Source organism: Xiphophorus couchianus, chromosome 11 (genome assembly GCF_001444195.1).
Source record: "Xiphophorus couchianus chromosome 11, X_couchianus-1.0, whole genome shotgun sequence".
Taxonomy (NCBI): Eukaryota; Metazoa; Chordata; class Actinopteri; order Cyprinodontiformes; family Poeciliidae; genus Xiphophorus; species Xiphophorus couchianus.
The window spans coordinates 7,557,817-7,585,063 of record NC_040238.1 but is presented as its reverse complement, the minus strand read 5'-3'; the positions used below and the strand labels follow the sequence as shown (position 1 = coordinate 7,585,063).

Here is a 27,247-nt window from a genome sequence, read left to right as displayed (position 1 = left end):
GTGATCGCTCATTCTCTGTGGCTGCCTCAAAACTGTGGATCGGTTTAACTCTGCATATCAGACAAACTGAGTCTCTTCTTGTGTTTAAGTCTTTTCTTAAAGCTTATTTTTTCCTCACTGACTTTTAACTCAGCATGAAGTATTGGTTTTTACAGTTATTGTTATTGTGTTGTTTGTTATTATTTCTGATTGTGGATGGAATAAGTCCATCAGATGCTCCTGCAGCCTTGCAGGAAAGGTGCTCTTGCTCTCAATCAGTGTAATTGGGTCTCTCACCCAAACCAGTCTTTCTGACTTTTCTTCAGTGTCCTGAAAATACTGGCTGAAATTAGTGCTGAGTTTGGACATATGTTTTAAGTTTGACCACTTGAGCCAGTTGCTTTGGTGCATTTTTGTCTTGTGACCTCTGTGTGTCTTCTCTCTCTCTCTCCCTGCCTCTCTCCCTCTCGTTCAACTGAAAAGTGTCATTTTTCAGTTGATCAGCACTGATAACCACGCTTTTGTCTTTTCCACATGCAAGTTTTTGCTTGTGTCTTTTTTGTGTGCTTTTTTTTAGGTAAAACATAGCATGTCACCCCACAGGTTTATTTTTTAAGGCGTGCAAAGTGCATGTGTCTGGCAAATGATTGATACTCATAATCTGTGAAATAAAATATAAAATATTTCCCCATACCTTTGTAATATACCACTGGGGATAGGAGTCCCTCCAGTTGTGAATCACTGTCCTACAAAATTCTTCCAAAAAAATATTTGGTTCGTCTCAGGTTGGGCATTTGATGAAATTAGAGATAAATGTTTCATTTCCAGGCACATTTTGCAATAATAAACTAAAAAAAATTAACCTCTGGAGAGGGTGGTTAAGGCTACACAGATGACTGTGGGAAGCAGCCTTCCCTCTATGCATATGTAGACATACTGTATATATGTATACATATACTTCTAAACACACACATATACATGTGTGTTTGCATCTCACACCTCACATACTGAACTCTGCTGCTTAATCCATGTTTTCCCCCATTTAAGGTAAATAAAACTTTCCAGCAGTACAGATGGGTACAAAAAAGAAAAATTAAACCAAACAAATGCCTGACATGCTTATACTAAGTGAACTTAGATGAAACATTTCTCCTCAGTTTCAATATTTGGGTTTCATGTTTCCTGGTACATTCTTTCACCATCAAAATATCCCAGAATCTCTAGATAGGTTATTCTAATTTTGGAGCCATTAAGCGAAAGCAATAAAATGCCAAATCACTGACATCTGGCATTTTGTCAGTCAAAACTAAGACAGAAATATTCACGTAACATAGGACGCATATACTGACACACATAAAATCTCCACAAATATTTGTACAAAAGTTCTGTATGTGGCTGTAAAGATGTGTTGCTCTGCTGAAATGCCACAAGATGGAACTTTTGAGAATCTACTGCCACCAAATCAGAGATTCAAACTAATTCTCAAGCCAGATTATTGAGGCCGAGGCCAGAGGCAGTCAATCCAAATCCCAGAAGTAAATGGTGCATCAGTAAACTGTGGTGAACATATATGCAAAACAAGGATGTCATCTCAAAATGAAATTTTATTTTAAAATAATTCCACGGCATAAAATCAACTTGTTGCACAATTCAATACAGATGGATTTCTGCCATGTTTGTTCTGTTTGATTTGATGACTCAGGTGTGTGTAACTTTGAATGAGTTGTTGATGAGGAAAAGACAGGTCAGATCTGTAGATAAGATGTTGAGGAACTTACCTGCTATTTCACAGATTTGTGCTTTAAATCTACTGCAGCAGTTTAAACTGTTTGACCTGCTGCAACAAATGTTTCATTTATACTCAGATATAAATTAAAGGTTGTAAACTTAACTTTCAATCTTAAACATGTCCCTGGCCCCCACCCTCACAAAAAAAACATAGAATCTTTAGAAAATGTTCTTTACCTTACATTTTTATCTCTGTCTTGAACCAGTCTGTGTACAGCTGTTTGTGGTTTGGATTTCTGTTTTTAAATTTAACTCAAGTTTTTTTATTCATTGCCATTCAGTAAATATACATACAATTTTTGCTAAACTTCCAATTTTTTGCAGTTCGTTAAAGTGGAAAGTCTTTAAAGTTGGAGTATATGTACTTGAACAGGGGAATAAACAAACTGATAACATTCTGTAATGTTTCATATTCCAAGAAGCAAGCCTCACTTGGTCTGATGCTAATGTGAGCAACAGGTCTTTGAGCTTCCAAAGGTTGAGTTCCAGGAAACCTTAACATGTTATGATAACATGTCAGTGTGAGTGTGACTCAGCACATCAATGAGAGAGCTGAACTGCTGCTGTGCCAGAGTGGACTAAAGGTTTCCCTATTGCTGCTCCTTAGCTGAGGGAATCCACTACTTCTGTGTTGACCTGCGCTGCGATGCTGGTGGGGGTTACATTCAGGTGGATGTCATACTGCTGGTCCAGGCCCAGGTAGCTGTCACTCATCACATACAGCGTGTAGATGCACCTACAAGCAGAAGGTTCAGTGTTGAGTAGCGCAAAATCATAGAAAATTTGTTTTTAATGCTCACCCTGTGCTGAATAAGGGAATAACTGAAACTGGAATTAGAAAATGAGAGTCCACATATTTCACTGTTAAAGATCTCAATGAGGAAAACAACTCAGCATTGAGTTCATTTACCACCAAAAGAAGGCTGAAATATGACAGGGTGTCCCCCAGAAAACTTGCTAAGCCCGGTGGTCAGGGCGCCGAGGCGGTCCACTGTGTTTTTGTATTATAAAATGTTAAGTAGACAGGAAAAGTAAAAATATTACTATATGTTATGGGAAAACATCGCCAATGAAATGCTATCTAAACCCACAACTAGTCTTAAAAGAAACAATTCAAAAAATGCAATTAAGGCACCCCGGGGCTTTAGGGGCCCCATAAATGCTAATATTTTAACACAGACCACAGATAAATAAATGTAACATTTGTTTATTGAGATTATCAATGCTGCTAAATTTGATTTAATGGTTCCAGCATACATAAATAAAAATATTTTAAATTGATTAACATTTAAATGTAAGATTGTAAGGAGCTAACAAGTTTACTTTGTAGAAGTTGAAAGAACAATCTTCATAGTTAGATTGTCTTGTTACCACAGCAACAATCTGATGCTGTGAGTTTAATCTTTGAGTTTGAGCTCTGTTTGTTCACAAATACAAATTAATGAACTTATTGCTTTTTAGATTGGCCAATCAAACTACTCCCCCGCTCCCAGATTTCACTAAATCTAACTGCAGCTGTAAGTGGTGTTGATGTTTTTAGCACCAAGAGGGGCCCCTAAGACAAATTCTGCTCAAGACCTCATACAGCGTTGGACCAGCCCTGCATAATGAGTTAAATCTACTGCACTGCCGCAGAGATGCGCAACAAACGGGAGATTTAATGTAAAGCTGCTAATGTGGCTTTAGTAGCACTTCCATTTTGTGTCTGAGTTTTTAATAAGGGCCACAGAAACTGTTTTGGTTGCTCGAATATATGGGACAAGGTTTCCAGACCTCTGCGCTGCCGCGCACATAAACCTTGGCTACATGGACATATCAAGCATTTGATATGGTTTGTTGCATCATGTAACCGGAAAAATAATACTTTAAAAAATAATAAAACAATATAAACCCAGCATGATGCGTGACTACGAGACGAGCGTGAAAGCTCCTCACTGGGCTGTACCTGCATGATGAATGTTTAGCGCTGGTTCTTTAACCACTAACGCTCCAGCCAACAGGGAACACATAAACTTTACAGGGAAGACAAAGTCACGCTGGCCAGCGTGTTGAGATGTAAATGGCCCACATAATTCTTTGTTCACAAATATAAATCATTCTCACCGCTCTCTCAATGTGCACGTCTGAAAGTGCAACTACAAGTTATTCCTGCAGTTCTCATAGAGCTGCACAAACAGAGCTAACGCGGTGGGTTTTAAACTCTTACCTTGATGTGGAGTAGGCTACGCCAAAGAAACATAATTCCACACTGGGGGTTCATGTAAATGTCCATACAGGTCAGGCTGTGTCCAGTTTGAGTGAAAGGAGGCACATGCGATCCGCGCTGAGGTAAACTTCAAAGCTCATTTAAAGGCAACACGTGAGGCAACGCGCAGAGGCACCAGCCGTGTGATTGGTCCATTCTCCGGCTTTCAATGCATAAACTATAAACATATCTTTTAGGAATAAATTTGCTCCGTCACTGAAACGCTCTGAGCAACAGAGACACTTTCAAAATGTATTAAACAAGTTGGGGTTTTTTTAATATATTTTTTTTATTATTATTAATTTTTCTAAAATCAAAAACAAGCAATGCTTGGCCTTGGTGGGGGGGGCTAATAAAGGATGGCGGGCCGCCAGGCTTATAATACACTAGGGGAAACCCTGATTATCACGTAATAAACTCTACATGCAGAGCACATGTGGCATAGTTGATTTTGTGGTGTGTCTTGTGGGAATAACAGCCAGACAACAGTTGATTTGAGGCACATTTAATGCGCCTGCATTAGGTAACAGATTATAGTAGTAAGTAACTAACTTTTCCTCATTAGAGTATTCCATAGTCTCTAAAAGAGAAGAGAGCATCTGGTAGAGTGGGAAAACAATTCACCCACCATGGTCTGAGTCATTAAACTTATCTGCTTAAACATCAAACTAAAACACAAAATAATAATCTTGGTAATCTTGGAGCTTAATTTGTTCAACAGTAAAGATATTTTTTTACCAGTTGTCATAACAAAACTTAAAATTCTAAGTTTCAAAACTGGAAGTTAGCAACAGTGGTTAAAGGTGTGGATGGCTACAGTCACGGGTGAACAGTGTAAAAAGAACCGGGCTAAGCACACAGCCCTCCACCTGTATTGTGGACCAGGGTGGAAAATGTTAGGTTCCATATTCACCACCTGAGGTTGGTTTGGATCAAAATCTTACTTCCCAGTCTTCTCTGGGGTGTAGAAGGCCACAGACACAGCGGTATGGTTCCGGATGTATCCGACCCGTTTGACAGCCAGCAGCTCTTTGCGATCTACTTCCCCCATGATCAGGAACCATCCTTCGTCCTTTGCTTTTGGGAACCTGGGAGCCTGGGCCTTACTTTCCTGCTTCCTCTGCAACATACAAAAATGTCTCACCTTTACTCATGATTTTACTTGCAGTTTTAGAAAAAATTAAACTATATCCTTTTAAATTGCAGGTTTTTAAATTCTTTGTTTGGGAATTTGTAGACATGTCAATTTTTTCCACTAACTTTCACTTTTAGATTTTACCTTTTTTAAATATATAACGGCAGTAAAGAATATGCAGATTATGTGAAGGCAAGGTTGAACTTGATTAATAACAGAACATTTATTAGTTAAAACCTTAAATCTGACAGAAGGTGGACTTCCTTTTTAACCATAAATTGAACTTTCTGAGCACCGTTATAGTTATCTCAAAGAGTGTCACAGCACTTGTGACTTAAATCAAAAATAATGTAATGTCAAAACATGTTGAACTATGTCACTCTTTTTAAAGGTAGATGTTTGTATTTCTATGCTACATCTTTCTGATAAAACATGAACTTTTCATCAAAAGGACTCAGCTGTCTGACATTGGTCCCACTTACCCTGTGCTGACCCAGATTGAGCCGATGCAATGACACCTGTAGAACGTACTCCTGGTCAGCATGGACATCCAGCCATCTGCTCTCCTCTCTCAGGTTAGTGCCCCTTCTAGGGAGAGGGCACTCCATCTGCTCCTGGCTCTCCTCCCACCATCCCTTCACACTCATCTGGACCTCCAGCACTGGGAGGTGGCTCAGGAAGGACCATGCCTGGCAGCGGGCAGAAAGGTGAAAAGACAGGGATGATAGTAGACACTGCAAGTTAAGTCAAGCTGAAGTTACACTGTTCAAAATTAACTTGCTGGGGTAAAACAGAAAAAAAATGGAGAAAATGCAAAGGTTTTTATAGATTTTTAAAATCCATTTATGTACATCATCTCCCACTTAGTGGCTAACAAAGGTTACCCAGGAGGGAAATCCTGATATCAGTTCTCTCACCAGTCTTTATTGTCTACATAAAGACAACAACAAAGAAAAAAATATGGAAAGGATAAATTAGTTTGTTGAGATCTATGTGGGAAAACACCTCTGAAATTCAGCCAAGAAAATACTCTCCAGCTCACTCTGGAACAGAAGGTCAGAAGGAATGCATTGTGACCCCCAAGGCCTTCCAAAGGAGATACTCAGTAAAAAAAAAACTGGATCAGAGCCTAACAACACTTCAGATGACTCCTTTCTTTTATTTCTTATGTTTTCACATGTGAATATGTGAGATGAGTCAGCGCAGACATGAAGAAAGCCTGGTGGTGCAGTGTTATGCTGGAGACAATGTTGACCTGGAAAATTTCCACAGCATGTCTGTCCATAGATGTCTGTGGTAATGGCATGTGTATATAGGTTTGACATGAAGCACCTCTTCAAACATTAAATTGGCCAAATTGATATTTGAAGGCCAAATTGCTGGAATGGAGCCTTTTTACACGCAGCCAAAGGGCAACTGTAACTTTCTTTGATGTGTGCCACTAATGTTAGAAACCAGGACAGGAGTCAAGTCTAGTGATGGTAAATCCCTGTATCAGAGCAGGTTATGATGGACAGATCTGCTAAATGACATCCAGTGTACTGTATCTATTATCACACATGCTTCTCCCTGCTTTGTACGGGATTCTGAGGAAAATCTTAAAAAACACATCAAGAGAAAAAGACAATGTGATACAAAAAACTACATAAAGACAACAACAAAGAAAAAAATATGGAAAGGATAAATTAGTTTGTTGAGATCTATGTGGGAAAACACCTCTGAAATTCAGCCAAGAAAATCTATTTATTTGAGGATTACTCTTCAAGAGCAAGTCAGACAGGAACGCTGCACCACATCTAATTATTCAATTATAGAGCATGCCACCCAGCAAGGCGACGGATGTGAAGGTGGGGACGGAGGAGGAATCCTGCTGATTTGGTGAAGTCACAGGGCCTGTTGCTGTGCCTGACGTCCTCATTACAGCAGCCATTAGCTCTCAGAGTGGAGTTATGATTGGGGGTTTGGGAGGCATCAGCGACCACAGTGGCAGGACTGCTCATGGCCCCGCTCTCATGAAATTATGTGTAAGTGTGCGCAATGTCGGAACAATCAAGTTTTTAAAGTTGTTGAATTGAATTTTTACCAAATAGTTTCTTTTGATGTGAGCTTACCTGCAGTATTTGATTTGGCTGAAACTCCTGGTTAACAATAGCAGATAAAACACTTTCTTTTCCACCGCAGGCAGCAATAAGTTCTGGGAGTCCCTCAACAGGCCCACAGAAGCCTTCAGCATCACTCTTTCCTTTTATACCTGCCCATTTCCTGGAAGATGTTTGTACAAACAAAAAAAAATGAGTCATTGATTTAAACTGAAGAAATCTTCAATTGCAAGCTTTAGGTGTGAAACTTCCATCATGTAATGTTGGTACCAAAACTAGTTTTGATTTAGTGCTTTGAACATTGCAGAAAAGAAATCACATCAAATATTTATTAGAAGGAAGAGTATGTATCTAAAGGTAGTGAGGGTCTGAAAATTGACAAGCTTCAGAGGAAAGGATTATGTTTAAATACTGCAATACATTTATTACTCTTAGCTCTTCAGAGATCATCTAACAGATTTATGTGGATATAAAGAGTCTCTGGGATACGCACATATTTAAATATCACTCTAAGGAGTTGTTTATTGATAATTCTGAAACATTTGGAATCAATAAGTTGTTGGTGTGTATTATAACTGAAAAAGTGGTCTAATCAGGGGCTCTGACTAGGTTCCTGCACTTTATTCATGGAAAATTGTCAGACTTATTTTGACTCATTGATTTACACTTCTAAGTCCTTCACGGTCATTTAAAAATATGTAATGCTAACATATGAATCTATGACGTGTATGTGTTTGACAGGCAGGACATGCATGTGGTACAAAAACCACATGCATGACAGAAGGAATAGAAGTACAAAACCAAGGAAAGAAAGTAAGGAAAAATGAAGGACACATACAGCAAAGGAAAGAAAGAAGAACACAAGGAAAGAAAAACAAGGAATCAAGTTTTGACAAAAGGAAGAAAGAAAGAAAGAAAGAAATGAAAAATAGCGCAGAATGGAAGGAAGGAAGAAAGGGCAAAAGAGAAGGATGAACTTAATGGATGGGAACATAAAATAAAGGAAGGAAATAAAGAAAGAAGACAAGAATAACATAAGAAAGAAAGAATCGAAGAACAAATGGAGAAAAGCGGAAAAGTAGAAAAATATTGAAGGGATGTGAGCATGGAAAAAGAAAATGGACGCATATGAGGAAAGAATACACCCAAAGAAGGAAGGGTAAACAGAAGGACACCTTTAGAGAATGGGATAGGGACAGAAGTCTTGTAATGTAAACTTTGACATATTCTTTTTTTTCTCATATTTTACCAGACCTGGAAAACACTGAAATTGAATTCCATGCCATTCCAGACTATGAAGGAGCCTGCCTATTCCAACAGAGGAATCAATGACAGCCGTTGTTCTATCTAGACCAAGTTTCTTTAAAATGTAGCAGGCTGTCAGAATCCTTCTCTGTAGAGTTTTTCCTAAACCCAGTGTAACAAAAGTTTCAGTCATGTCACTGATCAAGTTGCACAACTAGAAACAGACAGCCATCTTTAAAATGTCAGCTTTAAAAACTCAGATCACTCACAAATATGGTCAACTCAAGGTTTCCATAAGGCTGCATCTGAACTGTATTAGAAGTTATTTTATTCCAGACTTATAAAGAGGGTAATGAAAACATATGTTCTGATTTTAAGATTTCAGGATCTTGCCTCCCCAACTGCATGTTTCCACATGTCTAAACACAACTTTCCCCTGGAAGTCTTGCAAATTGTACTGCTCTGTATTTTATTCTAAAAATGAATGACTTTTCTCAGACTGCTGCTGAGAAACATTAGCCATACTTCACAGGTATCTTTTTTATAGGATGATTTGGCTCTAGTGGCCTTTATTTCACAGTAAATTGACAGAAAACAGGGTTGTGAGAGAGGGAGAAGACATCGTAGGCATCCTACATGGGAAAACGCAGAGTAGCATCCAGCCAGTAACCAGCTTTTAGATGGTTCAAATACTATCTGCTCTATCTCTCATACAGTGTCTGGCAATATTTCCTGTAGAGGTTCTCTCTGTGACATCAATAACAAATGGAGAATGCATAGAGCAGGAGAACAACACACGTGGAGCAGTGATGCCGTTTACCTGAACAGGTAGAGGTGGTGTCGTTGGACATGTGGAAGAGTCAGTAATGAAGAGTCGTGCAGCCAGCGGCCCTGGACGATCATCTGGATCAGGTTGCAGATACTGAGCACTGTACCAAGCCAGCCTTCATTGGCAGCTACATCTAGCATTGCCTGAAGTGAGAAAGAAAAACAATTAAAAATCAAATATACCGTACTTCTGCATGCTTATAATATAAGCATGCAGAAGGTTTGACATGAAGGTTCACTTCCATCCAAGCATTCACAGTACTAACTGCTTCTTAGCCCAATGAAATGCCAATGTTTAATGGCCTTGAAGCATCCAAGGTTTCATCCAACATGTTTTTTTTCTTTACATACATTTTTAAGTTTTCTAAAGAGAGGATTTTAAATTGTGTTCAGTTTTAGCTTAAAACTGAGATTGAGTGAGGAAGCCAGAGAATGTATGAAGTACCCAGGGAGAACTGGGATTCAAACCCAGTGCTTTCTTGGTGCAAGGCAACAGTGCTAAGAGTTCAGCATTGTCATGACTGACAACACCAAAAAAGGTCAAACATAAATTATGTTTTTGTCTCATCTTATTTTGCTGAGCCACTCACTCTGTACACCTTTCTACAACCAATAGATCATCTTACCAGTTGTTACTCTCTGTGCCCAGATCAGGATGGTAGATTGAGTTATTGAGGTTTTATGATCAGGGAGTCTCTTCTATGGAATGAACGAACTGCCACTTACAGTTGAACCAGTACAGTTACTGGTCGAAATGTGTTCATTTTGTAGATCGCCCCAGATTTCAGATTTTCACACAACTCCTCCATAGGACTGAGATGAAGACTTTTGTGATGGCCATAACAAAAGAATTCCCTTTGTGGTCCCTACCTACTTTGTCTCCACTTTGGCTGCAATCTTGGGGTTAATGTCCATTCGGAAGACCCATATCTGTCCAAGATTTAACTTCCTGGCTGTTGTCTTTAGATGTTGCTTCAATACTTCCACATAATTTCCTTTCCTCATGATGCCATCTATTTTATAAAATGTACCAGTTCCTCATCCAGCAAAAACAACCCTATAACATGATACTTCCACCCCCATACTTCACAGTTAGGGTGATACAAGAATTCCCACTTTTCCTCCAAATGTAACAATGGTCATTATGCCCAAACAGTTCCACTTTAGTTTCATCAGACCAAAGGAGATGTCTACGGAAATGAAGATCTTTGTCCTTGTGTATATCTGCAAACCGCAGTCTGGCTTTTTATGTTTCTTTTGAAGTAAAGGCGTCTTCCAAGCTGACTGGCCTTTCAGCCCATGTTGGTACAGGACAGTTTGACTGTGGATAATGACAGTCTGACCAGCTTCAGCAGGATCTTTACAAGGTCTAAGGATTTTGCTTTGGGGTAAATCTGCACATTTTGCTTTGGGGTAAATCTGCAAATTCTGCATGCTTATACTATAAGCATGCAGAAGGTTTGACATGGATGGGTTCTCTGTCTCACAATCTTTAAGACAGAGAACCCATCCCCTTCCTAAATGTTATGATGGTTAGACATTCCCATACTTGCATATAACTGTAAGAACAGATTAACCTTCAAACATCAGTAAATTGTTCCCAAGAATGAACCAGACTTGTGCAGCTGCACAATTTTCTTCCTTAAGTCTTTACTGATTTCTTTTAACTTTCCCATCGTGTCAAACAAGAAAGCAGTGTGTTTCAGGTCCTTCCAATTAACTCAGATGTGTAGGTTAATTTATCAAAAGTTTGTGGAAGGAAACACAAAGTCATACATTTTAAATGATAGTTATCCCTGATAGTGACCAAATGTATGTAAACTTAAGAATTCGAAGAAAGTTATAGAAAACAAATCTCTAAAAAATGTTTTCACTAATTTTTCTGGCATTTAGCAAAAATAAATAATTTTGGTAATTCTAGCTAACCTAATACAAGAAATGTTTGGTTTGATTGAACTTCTATGGAGAGCCATTTCAGCCAAAATTAAATAAACAATTTGCTTCTTTATTCTTATTTATATGTATTTATTATTTTATTTATTTATAAATTTATTTATAATTGTATTTATTCATTCTCACATCTATTTCTGCCTGTCCTTTTCCCATCTCCTCACCCTTCATTATGATAATGAGGAGGGGCAGTGTATTTGGGTGTATTTGGAAAGATGGCTTCCTAAAGCCATCTTTCTTGGCAACAAGAAAGATGGCGACCTACCACCAGCTTATCAGTGAGCTGAAGCTTAGCAACTTTTTTTTAGAAAATAGTGTTATAACTCCTGACTGTTATTTTTTGTGTGGACACTCAGACAGAACGTGTTTCAGTTAGAGCAGGGGTTACCAAATTCAGTCCTCAAGGGCCGGCATCCTGCATGTTTTAGTTCTCTCCCTGGTAGCACCAACAACCTTTTCAGCATGTCAGTGTTCTTCTTATGCCTTCTAATGAGCCATCATTTGATCCAGGTGCGTTAAACCAGGGAGAGACTACAACATGCAGGATGCCGGCCCTCGAGGACCGACTTTGGGGACCCCTGAGTTAGAGACTCTCATGGACTCAAGGATTCACCGTCAGGTTTTTCATAGTTTGGACAAAGCAGCAGATGAAGTTGGCTTCTGATTGCATCTTCGGGAGTCCTGTGAAGCTACTAGCTGAGGTGGAACTATGAAGTGCAGACTTTTCTGTACATCATAAGAGAATGGCAATATCCAAAGGCAACTCTGTGGAGCATCGACAAATGAGTTGTTGTTTTTGTTGAGCTGAGAGAATGAGAATGGCAAGCCTTGGAGATCTGCATGAAAGGCCATCTTTCCTTCACCCTGATATCCACAGACGCACATTCAACACCACTGCTGTGCAGATAGTGACGCCATTAAGGTGAGCAGTGTGCAGGTACTGTATATGTATCTGGGTTATATTGTATTTTATGATTGTCTACACAGTCATGAAGACATAGAAAATTGTTGTACCAAACATTAAAATGAAGAAGGAATTTAAAGAAAACTAGGATGGTATAATATTTTAATGACTGTACGTATCTGTATTTAAATTTACTTATTTCAGTTATGGAGCCTAGGCGAAAATTCAAGCTGGGAGACTCTACACATGTCTCATGGACAGTTCTATGAATGTTTGATTGAAGTGATTGCCTCAAAAGGTTGTGCAACAAAATATGAAGTAAAGGGTACCATCAAAAAGAATGGTATCCAGGCCTGTTTCATGAGTTTTGTTTTTTCTTATAATTCTGTAGAAGCATGTTTGAATAACCATGTTTGACTTTCATTTGTTCATTTTCATAGAATGTTTATTCATTATTACCTCTATCAGATTCAAGTTATTTCTGTGATCATTGTGAGTTATTTTTTCATTAATAACCAACAATTTTGCCCATGTGTGTAGTACTGTCATTGATATTATTGTTTTGAAATGCAATTCTGATTCCTTCCATTTTATTGTAGGTCCCAAAATTCAGTGTGGCTCAGTGTTTGCGTCTGCTTTGTTTTTTAGCAGCGAGGATCCTCAATTTTTAACACCTGCATTAGCTATTCTGCTCTTAAAGTTCTGTAGACCTTAAGGTCTCTTTTGGATGCATCAGCATTTTACTTATATTTGATCTCTTGTATACCTTTCTATTATTTTTTTATCTCTCCTACCTCCGAGAGATTAGGGAGAATTGTTTATCTGTTTTATTGGTTTTATATCTTATGCCTGTGTCAAGTATATGCACTGTATTGATTGTATTGGAGGATACACTAAAATATTCCAGATATTTTTATCGTATTGATGATAAAGCATGAGGAAAATTCATGTCTGGACTTCATTAAGTCAAGAAAAAACAGTCTGCACAGTCAAAGTATCTGCGTGCTGGACTGTGACATCTCCAATGCAGAGCACGGATTTTTGGAAACATAAAATTAGACAGAAATGATTAACCAGTGAACACCTGTAGCTAAATAATGAAATATTGCACTACTGTGGTGAATCACCATGTTCGAGTCTACAAAGAGTTACTGGGGAGAACTGGAAAAAGATGACCACATCCCTCTGTGACAGAATCAGTACCAAATGTGAGCTGACAGCAGCTTCCACTCTCTACAAGTTCCAGTCATCAGCAGCTTTAGTTAACAAATAGATGTTTTCTGGACCAAGTGTTAAAGATGTCAATAATAACAGTCACCTGGGATTCTGTAGTTTACTGTGAAAAGTATCCGGATAAGTTGGACTGGTCAATTCAATGTACAACACTACTGTTCTTTCAGTTCTGCCTAACAATAACACAGTGATGAGCAGAGCCACTGCAGTAAACAGTAGCAATAGGACTGTGCAGCAACAAGTACACCCATACCAGCCACTTGCACTAGAGGGAAAATCACAAGCACATGTCTGCATTTACACACTAAAAACATACATTTCAAGATGTGGAAAAATCCTTAAAGATTTTCAAGCAAAGAGAAACCATTTTAGCTATACATCACATAGATGATGATTTTGAGAAGTTGACCAAAAGCTTAACTCCAAAACATTCTTTAATTTTAAATGTATTTCAATTTGAGCAGCAGAGATGATGTCAATACCAGAAAAGCAGAATCCTATCAGTTCATCTTAATAACAAGATGTACTGATGTACTTATAAACTAAAAACAAGATCAGTTATTTAGCTATAATAAGTTAAATTTACAAACAAAGCTATGGTCACTTATTTCTGTCAATCAATTAAACTCAGAAATAAATTTGTGAATTAATAACTCAGTTTCTTTAAGGGCAGCACAAATTTTGGAGCAATTTTGTTCCACTGACTCACTTTGTTTGACTTTATATCTAAAATAAAAGGTCTGTTGAACACACTGTAAACAAATATTGTTTACGATTTCAAGTGAACATGCTGTTACTGTTATTACTGTTATTCTCATCACTTGTTGTTTGTACTCATCTTAAATAAGTGGAATTAATTTTTGGATAATAAATGTTTAATAAGTTATTCTTTTTAAGTTGAGTCCATGTAAAAAAGTTAAGTATTTGACTGGCCAACAAGGTATACTACAATGCACCGTGCTACCAGTAGCAAGGTATCCCACAATACATTTTGCCACCACCAGCTGCAACTAATTAAACCACTTTTTTATAGTTTTTAGATGCCTGAGGTAGACTCTAAAGCTTCAACTATGCAGTCAGTTCATCAACAACTCTATCAGCTAGTTTTTGAGATTTAACAGCACATAGAACTACTACTCAGCATGAGCAAGTTGTATATTTATTTTCATGACCACCCTAGTCTGCCTTAGGTGCCACCTCCCAAAATTGACTCATTTTTTGTCATTAGTTATTTCTTTGTCTAAATTATATTTCAACAAATAAAGAGGTGGTAATTTCTTTTTCTTTTTTTTTGCAAAAAATATTTTGGAAAAAAATGACTTAAGCCAATATTTTGGTTTCTATATCTGGTTTCTATATTTTCTGTCAAAGTTTCAGCAGAGAAACAAATAGAAAGCAAGAACTGTTTCAATTAAGTTGTTTTCTTTTAATATAACTAATTTCTAGGGAAAAAAACTTATGTTTCGGTCATTGTTTAAGTAAATGCAACATACTCAGATTCATTAAGTTAACTTAAATTATGCTTACTAAAATTGCAAAAGTTATTGTTGCTCAATCAGAACAGTTTTACAAGCTTAATTTTTTGAAGGCCTAAATCAAAATATGCCAGAGGTATGATAACTTTAAACACAGGCTAATAAACTAAGAATTCTGCTGCTCAATTAACTCAATGCACTGAACTAGAGCATTCTAAATACCACTGTATTTTTCTACACATTTACTTCTCCGGCCATGCCGGCTCCTTTAAATTGGAAACACCTCTCATTTCATCAGACCAATCAGACTGGAGACTGGCTACGATTCAGCTGAAGACAAAAAACACATTTTGATTGGCTAGTAAAGATTGGTACATTTATCTTGACCAATCAAATTGTTTTTAATAGAGTTGCTGTGGTGTCCAAAGAGTGGAAACAAATTTTTAATCCTGAAATAAATAACAGTGCTTGGTGTCAAAGCACTATAATGAGTTACCTGACAGATTCGAATGGCGTTGTCCAAAACTGTTTTTGTATCAGTTGTGTAGTCACTACATAGGAGTTGAGTGTGGCTGAAGTGTGCTTGCAGCAAAAGATGAGTCTTGGTGTGTGCACTGTCAAAGGAGCGGGGGTTGACCTGCAGAGGGAGCTGCTGAGCTAGCTGGCTGTTGAGCTGGTCCTCGTTGTGTCTCACCGGTAGCTCAGCGTATTCCTCTGCGTCCTAAAAAACATCAAAAGTGAAACGAGCAAGTCAGCCCTGGTGAGTCCACTTCAGCTGGAAGATCTGTTGACAAGAAAGGCGTTATCTGTCCCCTTTTTAGATCTCTGTCCTGTTCACCAGTCTGTGTGCTGAACCTGGGTTTCCAAGGCTAAGTTTCAGATGGTCTAAAGCACAACACCACTGAACTGGAGACATGTTCACCAGAAAGATACATCCATCAGGGAACTTAGTATTGTCCCTCGGATTAGGTTTGGCAGTTGCCGGGAGAACAGCAAGTTCCCGACTGCATGGGGTAAAGCTTAAAAGGATACATTTTCTGTACTTGTATAGTGCTTTCTCTGGTGCAGTGAATCCCAAAGTGCTTCACAGTACATTCAGTCATTCACCCATTCACACACACATTTACAATGTAGTAGCTGTTGCTACTACACCCTAGCCACAGCTGCCCTGAGCCACCAGGCCCTCTGGATCTCACCAGGAGACAAGATGGGTGATGTGTCTTGCCCAAGGACACAACAACTGAGACAGACATGTAATTGCTTTGAATGGGAAATTCACTGGTTACAGCAGTGGTTCCCAAAGATTTTCTGGGCCCCCCTATGGATTACAATATAATCCCCCCCAAAACGAAAAAAAATCAACTGGGCACACATATCGTTCAACCAGACATAAACCTATACACATATTTTGTTTTCAAACTCCACTGAAGTTTATTTCACACTTCAGGTTGCAACAAAACACACTACAAACCATCTTTACAGTGAAACAATTTTGTGTAACTCTTTTTTTTCATTCATCCATACTGCTTCCTGTTCCCCCCCTGCAATGGCACTGCGCCCCACACTTTGGGAACCACTGGGTTACAGGACAAACTCCTGCCAGAGTTGCTACCTTTGTTTAGACTTAAAGTATGATTGATGATGTTTGCGAGTTTCTTCAGGAGTTAGCCTTGGTTCCTTATTTCCAGTGTTCTTAATGTAATTTTATAATTTTAATATTGTTTCTTTGAATGAATTGTGTGTTTTTTTATGGTTTCATTGAGTGCCAATAAAGGTGTCTCCAAATAAAATGAACTATTATTCTTAATGCTTCCCCATACCAAAACGGTTTTAAGCTCCTGACTCTGAAGTGTCACTAGGAAATGGTCTTTCCTGTTTCAACATGACTGCATCCAGTACATAAAGCAAGATATCCAAGGACATGGATAAGCAAGTTTGGAATGGAAGATTGTCTCTGCACAAATAGTTGATCTCAACCAATAAGATACCTTTGATAAAAACAAGAGTAGTCAAATCCTGAAGGAAATTTTGAGAAGCTAAGAGTTTTGGCACAAATAAAAAAAAAACATTAAGTGGTTAGTGCTCAAATGTTGTTGTCCATGTGTTGTTAGGTCTGCAGGTGTTCATCCTCTCTATTGGGTACCATGGCACTGCATGAGTGGCAGCCTGTTAAGCAGCTCAGACCCCAACAGTTCGGCGAAAGAGCTGCAAAGGAATATTGTAATTTTACAGTTTATTATAATGGTTCTGCCAAATAAATTGACTTTTTGGACTTAAAAAAAAAATTCTATCTTATACATGATAAGACACTGAGAAACCAAAGCATCTGGTACTGATGCTCATCTGGTCCCCTACAATACTCAGTAGCAAAATCATAACATTACTTGGAAAACCCCATGAGATAAGAAAAAAATAGGGTTTACTTTGAAAGGTTCACAGCTGACTCCTGTGACCTGATCATCATGACAGTGGGTCCAGTTACATAAGACATGTTGGTGCAACTAGGCCTCCAGTACTTATAGTTTTTGGTGGAGGATGTGGGCGTGGCGTTGTGGCAAATTTAGAAGTCATGCCATTGCCATATGTTTGGCTCTAAACTCAACAGATTTGAGCTAAGCTGCACCAAACTTGCTAAGATCAATCATAATCTACAGTCCAATATTTGGCGTGTGTAGCCTTATTCGTCCACTCAAGAAATCTTTCACAAGATGAATCCCCAAGCCCTGCTTTGACCGACAATCATGAAACTTGCCACACCTGTGTAACTTATGTCCTACAAAGAAGTCTCTTGGAATCATGGTCCAAACGTTTGCATGAAGTCAGCTAATTTAGATCAAAGCCGCCATGTTATCCGTTTTACTTATGTTGTATGTGAACAAACTGTTCCTACAGTTTTTTTACATACAGGCTTTAGAATCACTCAGCACAATACTGAGACATTGCAGATCAAAAGTTCTCAAAACCTTTTGGCTGCATTAAAGCACTTGGATACGACCAAATCTAAAAATCCAACCATTCGTCATAAAACATCGAGGTGAAATAACTTCTACATACAAGACAATTATCATAGGATACTTTCTGTGTGTCATAACAGATGCAACACTCATCACATTCTCTGGCAACTGGTGATATCACTTTAGCCCCACTCCCTTTGAACATGACTGGAGCATGTGGGTTTGGCTGAATGGCACTGATCGCCAATGATGTCAAAATGCTGAATTTAGAACAGTGCACTGTGCATGTCCCGTGGCCACATTAGTTTTGGACAAAAAGGAGCGATAGTGAATCAGACAAATCCTATTCAAAACACTGCAGCTTTAACAGAGTGACTCAAGGTATGGTGATTGGGAGCAAATGAAGGAAGTTCTTTTTTTTCTTTTTAAATTCCATTTCCAAAACTCCAAAAGAATACAGAGGAATATTAGTCCTGGAGGCAAGCTTATAAGTGAGAGCAGTTTATTGCAGAAATTGCAACTAAGTCGCCTATAAATGCTTTCAACATTTCAGTGGTAGAAAGGAACCAACAATTGACTTTCCATACCCCATACCAGTCACTCCAACATCGGTGCCGGTAAATTTATACATTTTTACAGCAGGATGAAAACGTCAACATTCTATAATGATATCCCTCATCGTTAAATTGTAAACACGCCACACACAGTAATGCAGAATATTAAGACATGAGCTTACCTCAGGAGTGCCACTTAGATATGTGTGAAAATTCTCAATGAAATTATCAAGCTGTAAGCACCTACTGGATTCTTTTTTTATTACCGTTTAAACCTTGGTCTATCTCACAAAGCTGACATAAAAAACAAAGTTTGTTGTTGTAGAACTTTTTTTATGGCTAGTTCATTTGAATCTCGTGAAGACAAACATGCATGTTTAAACAAATAGCATTTCCATGAAGTTGGGTGTCAAGTAGATATTAGTCATTAACTCTGCTGCAAACTTACAGGAGTATAAAACAAGCAGCAGAGGAGGACTGATATAGGCTCAGTGTCAGCCTAATGTTGTGATATCAAAACAAGCATTAAACAGGTGGGTGGGAAACTCTGGCATTAGGAGGTGTGGGTATTCTCAATTAGTGATCACACTTTAACAATTAGGAGTTACTCAAGAAGAATATGAGTGGTGTGTAGCTAAGCAAGGGGAAGTAAATATGATACAAAATCAATAATTGCAATCAAGTAATCAAACAATAATATTGCAGTGGTGAAGTGACTTCACAGGTGTAAATCACTGTGCTGATTTTATTTTACAGGGTTACTACACAGAATATGCTAAAGCCAGACAATGAATGGATGGATGGATGAATGAATGAATAATGGATGGATGGAAATATATTTCTATACAATTTTTTTCCATTTCATACTTTTCCAGACTTGTAAAACACTCAAAACAGATTCCTTATTTTCTCAGACTGTGTAGGAACTCTGACTCTATTAATGCTGTTTAAAATACTTCTTGACAAATGCAATGTCAATTAGTACCTTTAACTGCAAACTAATTAAAAAAATAAAAAAAGACCTGCTTTAAACTCATCTGCTTCGTTACTAAACTAGATCGTAGGTTTCTGACTCACTGTGAGGACAGAGAGTAGGTCATGCAGAGGCAGCTCGGCTCTCAGTCGTTCCTTAAACATCCGGATGGTTGGATGCTTCAGGTAGTAATAAGAGGCAATGCGACCATATGTCAGTGGCTCAACTGTCTGATCATCCTTAAGGAAAAAGCAAAGAATCTCTGGGTAATAACATGACAGTTGCAAATACAAGTAGTTATACCAACATTACACACCCACATACCTCTTTAATGTCTATGCAGTAAGAGCATTCCAGGTCCAGCAAGCTTCTTTCCACCAAGTTGGACAGGTATTTGTTGATGGACTCATGGCCGATGTCTTCTAGGTTGTAGTAGCTGAGCATCACAGACAATATTGGCTTTTTAGAAGTTTAACTGTGAATGAGCTACAAGACAAGTTGCCAGAAGAAAGCGATTTAACCAAACAATGTTTTATTTCAGAAAAAAAAATTATGCCACAGATTGATGGGTAGTCCTCATCTCATAATATCTTGTAAAGTCCTGGGGTCTCATTTATAAAGGATTGCATAGGATTCATACGAAAAGTGTAAATATGCATAAAGGAAAAATTGCATATGCCAAAAAAAAAGATAAATTACCTTTTAAAAATCTAAGTTGTAACTAAAAGTTTGCGCACAAAGTTCTGCCTTTCTGCACAACCACATTCAAATTTGCGCCTGCTGCCTTCCTTTGATGTGGTAGCCGTTTCTCAGGTTCCCTCTCTGGAATCGAATCCCAATTCCCTGTTACCATGGTCATCATAGTAGATATGTAGAGTACCATACAACGTTAATAGGGCAGACATTCAAATGAGACATCATTACCATGGATGGCCAGCGTTCGGCTCGAGGTTATCTAGACTCACCAAAGTGGCCAGATGCAAAGCACCTCATGAATCTCAGGTTTGTCTAAATGAACCAGCAGATCGTGTGATTATGATTAACAGGGGAAGAGAAGGGAAAAAACACAATTTCACTTATTCAGAAAGTGATGTCAGTGAGGTGTAGAGCTGAAATCATATTTGATATCCACAGTAACATAAAATAGTGAAAAATGTAAGCTCCTGGCAGTTTAGGAGCTATGATCCATAGTTGAGCGCTCACAGGTGTGATGATATTAAAGTGAGCCTCTTCTGCGCCCTTGGTGTTTTGAAACGGGGTTAGATGCCAGTACCTTTGGGGTATACAATAGAATACAATATACTTTATTGATACCCAAGGGGAAATGCTTATTCGTTGACAAGCTACTCCATCTGAGGTAATAAATATCAATAATACAAATATAACCATATGAGACAAAGTTTATGATATATATATATATATATATATATATATATATATATAAAAGAGTGATGAGAGTTCAAAATGACTAAATATAAATAAAAACAAGCATGTAAATGCAAATATATTAATCAATAAATAATCTATAAATGAGTGCAGAGAAAATTAGAATTAAATAGCTCAGACTTGTGCATTGTAAAGCCTAATGGCAACAAGCAGAAATTATTTTCTGTGGGGCTCTGTGGTGCACTTTGTATGTATGTATGAGAATCTGGGGGATGCTGGTGTATGCCCAACCAGGAAGGCAGGCTTTACTGCATTCAGCACTGGCACTGACATCCCAGATCTCTGGATAACTTCACAAAATTATGTTACTCCTTAAAGTGGGTCCAGGCAATGTTAATTTTGTATTAATTCAAACACCTGTCTGCTAAATTGAATAATGTGAAAACTTTGCTTTATGAACTTTTCTTGTTTATTTGAGAGGTCCCTATGAATAGCTATGGCTCAGCAGGACACAAATATATCACACTGCAATTTTTGAATGCCTATTCAAAAATAGGCATTTTTAATTTGTAAAGAGATACATATTCCAAAATACTTTATTGATCCCAAAGGGAAATTAAATATTGATGGTAAAAGTTTGATATGTAATTGAAAATCTAAGAAAATCAAGATGAAATATAGATTCTATTCTCCAATTCACCTTCTGTGTTGCCATTTCCCCATGTTTCCGAAACAAGTGCAAAGGCTCAGAGTTGGCAGGAGGGACCACACATATTTACATCAATTTGTGTTTTATAAATCACAACCTTTATGTGAAAAATGGCATATGCCAGTGTCAGACTCAAATTTGTGTATATGCAAGCTTTAGAAATGAGAATCCCTGGGGTCTCATGTATAAACGTGCATACACACCAAAAGTGCGGCGCCATACTTTATGCACAAGTTGGCATGTATAAAAATGAATTTTGCGTCAAAAGTATATGCACAGTTTTTCCCTGGCGTGAAAATATGCGGCAGCCAAGCAAACATTTTCTGTGGACAATATCAAAATACAAAGCATCAAAACTCACCGAAATCCACTGAAACCTGACTACATTAAGTTAGAACAAGAAGCATCAAACCCGATGTTTTTTTTTGTGATTTTAATAATTTATTGTTTAAACGTAAACATTGAAACTGAACCACATTTATCCTCAGACAATAACATAACACGCACACAAATTTATGGGTGGCGACAGGGCGGACCAGCACCTGCGCTCTATTTCCCACTAATTGGGATGTATGAAGTAAATATGAGGATGTCGTGCGCCAGGGATGGGACGTAACGAAGTACAAATACTTCATTGCAGTACTTATGTAGCAAGTGTGTAAAACTGTTTATATTTCACCTCAAATCCATCCTCTTTACCTGTGTATATTTGTTTTTCTTAGTTTTGGAATTGTATTTTATTTTGGCGGAGAAGCTTTTATTTTCTTGTTTCCTGTTTCTGCGTCATATCCTGTGTGTTCGCGCTGCCCTCCTCAGTTCGCGCGAGCTGCACTGGGGAGAGGTAAGCGTACAAAGCTGTCGCCTGTTTGTGTATTAAAGTATTCAAAATGTCCTAAAAAGTATGTTTGCCAAACTCACAAGTTGTTACATGTTGTTCCCCAACTGTTTTATGTATACCGCAGCACTGTACTGGGTACTTAATTCCCACGTTAATAACATTTATTGAGTTTACCATGCCAATGTGGTTATTTTTGTTCTTTTGATTGGTTAAGGTGTGTGTGGGAAAGCCAGAGCCCAAGAACTGGTGTGCTGAGAATATACTTGTTTTAAACAGGTATGCGAGTTGCTCCAAAATGTTATCTGAATGTTAGATTAATGTATTTAGTATATTTTCATATTATGTTGGAAAATCCTTTTGGTTATTAATTCAATTTGAACTATAAAAATTGTAACTAATGGGGAGATTATTTTTGTTTGTGTCTTATTTTAATTGTCTTGACATTTTACTTTATTATTTGTGAACGTCTGAGAGAATTTTGGTTGGTTTTAACACAGTCCTGTATCAGTTTGCGCCAAGCTGCGCTGGGGAGAGGTGTGTGTGGGAAAGCCAGAGCCCAAGAACTGGTGTGCTAAGAATATTCTTGTTTTAAACAGAATAAACCTGCCCTACTGCTGCAATACATCCCGATGTCGTCGTCTGCTGGTTCCTTTTGCCTATTACACACAACGCAGAGTACATACAACAGATGAGTCGGATAAGAGCGGCTACATTTAAGTACAATTTTCGTGTATCTGTACTATACTTAAGTAGATTTAATAATGGATACTTTCGACTGTTACTCCACTACATTTTACAGTAAGTATCTGTACTTTCTACTTCACTACATTTCTTCAAAACCGTCGCATTGCTTGTTACATCCAAGTCACATTGCACTTTTTTCCCGTTAAAATGTGAAGTTCAGGGACTTAACGTGGTGCTGTAAAATCCAAGCAATAACGTGACTTATTAATTATGTCTGTCTGTTGTCACCCATCGCCTCCCCCTTTCACTCGCATGCGGAGCTCCAAGACATTCGCAGCGGTTTCTTCTGAGATGTCTGTCTAATCGTCAGTAATAGAATTCCGCTACATAAATCATAAGATATGGCGACATGTAAATTCAACAGCGCTTTGTCCAACTTTTATCATCACTTGGAAAGGAAGCTTAAAGAAAGGTAAGCTCTGTGGACACACATATGTTGCATCTGCGATGAAAAAAAGTTGTCACTCATGCGCTGAATTTTTGTGTGGACATGTTGACTGAGGTGTCGCATATATGGGACATACAACAAGTCTATCATTAACTGGCATGAGGAGAGCCTAAGCCAAAATGAGTTCCAAGTTCAGCTCTCAAGTGTAAGAGTTGCCACATGAGCCTCAGTAGGAGGCTTTATTAGTTCAAAATGCCAGTATATGTGTGTAGAGTTAAAAATCAGATAAAAGGTACAGGTTTCTTGAAAGGATGGTAAAAACAACTAAACATTCTGCTATATCACAGAAAGCTAGTCAGAACTTTAATGTAAACTGAAGTTCTGGCAACAATGACATTTATTTCTGTTCTCCAGGTACCTTAGATTTAGAAAAGTTCTCATTCAATCAAGAGGTTTGTTTCAGATGGAAATTGAGACAGGGATCTCTCAAAAGATAAAACAATGTGAAAGCAGCATTATATTTGAAATAAATGTTTCTGTTTTGTAATAAATTATATTACAAATTATGTACTGAAAATAATTTTTTTACAGTTCACTAAGGAACACCTTTATTGATATTACAGAAGTCAGATGCTCCTCATAGTTGCTGAGGAAAATGAGCAACTTTCCTTGCATTTTTCCTGTTATTTTAGATGATTTCTTTAAGGTTGGAAGGCCTATTGCCATCACCTTCATCTTTTACATCAGAATTATGTCAGATTTAACCGCAATAACACAGATGCATCAATTAAAAATCATTCAGAGAACCTGTCCACTTCTTATTCTACACTTGCCACAGATAAAATCTTCCTGACTCAACAAAAGAAGTACTTCTTTTTGGAGCAAAAGTGTATAATTCCACTCATATTCAAGGGATGGAACCAGCAGCAAAGAGATGTTGGCGTTGGAATTAATGTGTGCTAAATGACAAGTATTCCTTTTATCCCACATGTTACCAGCATAAACCTCTAAGGACTGCATGTGTTTATTATCATACAGATTTCACAGGGCCTGTCTTATTAAGTTATATCCATTAGTATTATCACCGCCAGGCTCCTTATGGAGCAGGGCATTGGGGTTAATGATTCCCCTGGGACTCCTCTGCTGTGCTTGCTGTGTTGTGGCTATTAAAGCTGAAAGCATGGGTGATTTATTGCATTTGGAGGAAGAAGACACAAGAGCAGAGAAAAAGTGGGGTTTAGCCCACTTTTTCATCCACTAAATCCACTTTTCGGATTTAGCCCCGTTCAGAGGCTAAATCCGAAGAACAAATGTTTCAGCTCATGCAGTTTAAATTCATGTTTTGAGATGGTGTTAAGTTCCAATCATTTGGTTCAAATAAGTGGTGTGAGTCTGACTCAATCATGACAGAATGAGAGGGTTTATGCTTAATTAAAATGTCTGAACTGTTTACAACTGAAGACTCTGAGAGACCCTAACATTGATTAGATAAGAGATAAGATAAGAGATAAGATAAAATTTATTTGTCATTGTCATCAACAGATTACAACGAGATTGAGATTAGATCTGTAGCATGAGACACCTGAACAGATATGATTAACTGTTAGTGTATATATGTGTTCTTGGTGCAGACATGTAGACATTTTCAACTTTACACACAGTACATCACAGAGGTAACTAAACCAATCAATTAAAAAACTTGCCTTTAGAATTAATCTGGCATCAGAGAAGAACTCCATCAGTCACTAAGTGGGACTGAGAGTGAACTTTTGGTTCAGGTACAGTAAATCCTGACTCCTGCATTCTTGTTGTTTTATAGGACCAACAAGAATCTGTCTTACAAATTTAAGGCAGTATAGTCAACAAATTGGATGGCACAGGCATCTTCCATTACATCTCTGTTTTACCTCTCAAGTCTCAATTTTTTATTTTTTTTTTACTTTATTTTTATTCAATTTTTAAACATACAATTACATACAGTACAATCGAACATGAGGGCTAGGGCAGGTGACATGTATTCACACTGATGGACATTACAATGTTACAGATATTTCACTGTTTAAAATCACAAATGGTAAGTAACAAGGAAAACTCCCAGGTGTCTGTCCGAGTGATGTGGAGTCAAAAACATCATCTGTTACACACCTTTGGCAATAAAATGATCCCACTTTTCCCAGAGTTTCTCTCCTTTCTCCTTCTTGAGCCGTATTGTAAAAGTCAATATTTCCATATTGTGGATCAGGTTTATAATATTCACAAGAAGCTTCAGAGTTGGAGGTCTAGGTTGGAGCCAACATTTAGTAATCGCTTTCTTGCTTGCAATCAAAAGTATCTTCAGCAAGAATGCTTCCCCATTACTGAGTCCCTCAGGAAGTATTCCGAGATACGTAACGGAAAACGAAAAGGTTATACCCAGGATTTCATAGATTACTCGATTAACATCCTTCCAGTAAGTCTTCAACAGAGGTCAGTCCCAAAAAATATGAAAGCAGCCCACAGAAACCACACCGCACTCCCAGTGCAACAGAGCTGTGAACCACCCAGCTTCGATCTCTGTTTCGGTGTAATAAAAAATCTGATTAGATTCTTCCAGCCGAAATCGCGCCATGTTAAGGAATTTGTGGTAGACACAGTGTTCCTCCAAATATGCATCCAAGCCTCAGGTAAAATTATTACGTCTGCTTCCTTTTCCCATCGTTGTCTAATATAATTAGTTGAGTTCTTATTCATAGATGTTAAGTTTCTGTAACATTTGCCGATGGTGCCTTTTGTATTTTTGCCAGCATATGAATCCATAAATATTTGTAATATTTATGGATGTCGAGTATCTTACTCTTGGCCTTTTATTGCTCCATATAAACCTTGAAAAGTGCTTATCCCACTCCCTAAATTGTTTTGCTGGAACCTCTACTGGAAGTGTTGCAAATATGTATAATAGTCTTGGAAGAACATTTATCTTTATTGTTCGGATTCTGCTGCCGAAGTCAAGGGGAAGCAGACTCCACCTGTCCAGGTCCTTATATATTTTCTTATTTATTCGTTTATAATTAATTTCATTTAATTGAGCCAAATTTTTTGTTAGTATAACACCCAAATACTCTATTTGTAGTTGATGCCAATTGAATTGATAACTATTTATTAACTGTTTTGATGGGACAAAAAGGGAAGGTCAAAATTTGAGTCTTTTGTATGTTGAGTTTATAACCTGAGAGTCTGCCATATGTTTCCAGAATGTTCATAAGTGATGGAATACCAGATTCAGGGTTTTTAATTACTACTAGAACATCATCCGCATACAAGCATATTTTGTTTTCCACATTCCCTATTGTCACCCCCTCCAACCCAGACTCCTCTCTAATAGCCTGAGTCAATGGTTCAATAAAAAGATTTAAAGAGTAGTGGGCTTAATGGGCAGCCCTGCCTACATCCTCGTTGTAATGTTATTTGATTCGAAAGGCTTCCATTAATTTTAATTCTTGCTTGCTTTTGATCTTTTCCTGTTCCAACTTCCCCTTTAACAACACAAATCTGCCTTCTTTATCTTTATGTTCTGAAATAAAATCAAATCTGATGTTGTTTGATATAAGAATGGCTACCCCTCTTTTTTTCCCCGATCTGTGAGAAGCAAAATATGTTTTTCTATAACCCGTTTTCTTTATTTTCTCATGTTCTGCATTTGACAAATGTGTTTCCTGTAAGAAACCAATGTCAACCTGCTCTCGTTTAAACTTTAAAATTATCTTGCTTCTTTTAATAGGATTTTTTATACCATTCACATTCAGCGTCTGTATATTATAACACTGCATATTCTTTAGACACC

The 27,247-nt window shown here is 37.8% G+C and overlaps 1 protein-coding gene across 1 annotated transcript in view; it reads right to left on the bottom strand.

Moving 5' to 3' along the window:
* Positions 1 to 1,565: 1,565 nt before the first annotated feature.
* Positions 1,566 to 27,247, bottom strand: part of ascc3 (activating signal cointegrator 1 complex subunit 3) — a 238,337-nt gene continuing 212,655 nt past the window's right edge. The window contains exons 35-42 of the mRNA XM_028030743.1: positions 19,687 to 19,798; positions 19,467 to 19,601; positions 15,378 to 15,602; positions 9,312 to 9,463; positions 7,259 to 7,409; positions 5,630 to 5,836; positions 4,957 to 5,132; positions 1,566 to 2,503 (exon numbers count right to left, since the gene is read on the bottom strand). Of these exons, the coding sequence (XP_027886544.1) occupies positions 2,371 to 2,503; positions 4,957 to 5,132; positions 5,630 to 5,836; positions 7,259 to 7,409; positions 9,312 to 9,463; positions 15,378 to 15,602; positions 19,467 to 19,601; positions 19,687 to 19,798 (1,291 nt within the window). The 3' untranslated portion in view covers positions 1,566 to 2,370. The remainder of the gene's footprint in view (positions 2,504 to 4,956; positions 5,133 to 5,629; positions 5,837 to 7,258; positions 7,410 to 9,311; positions 9,464 to 15,377; positions 15,603 to 19,466; positions 19,602 to 19,686; positions 19,799 to 27,247) is intronic.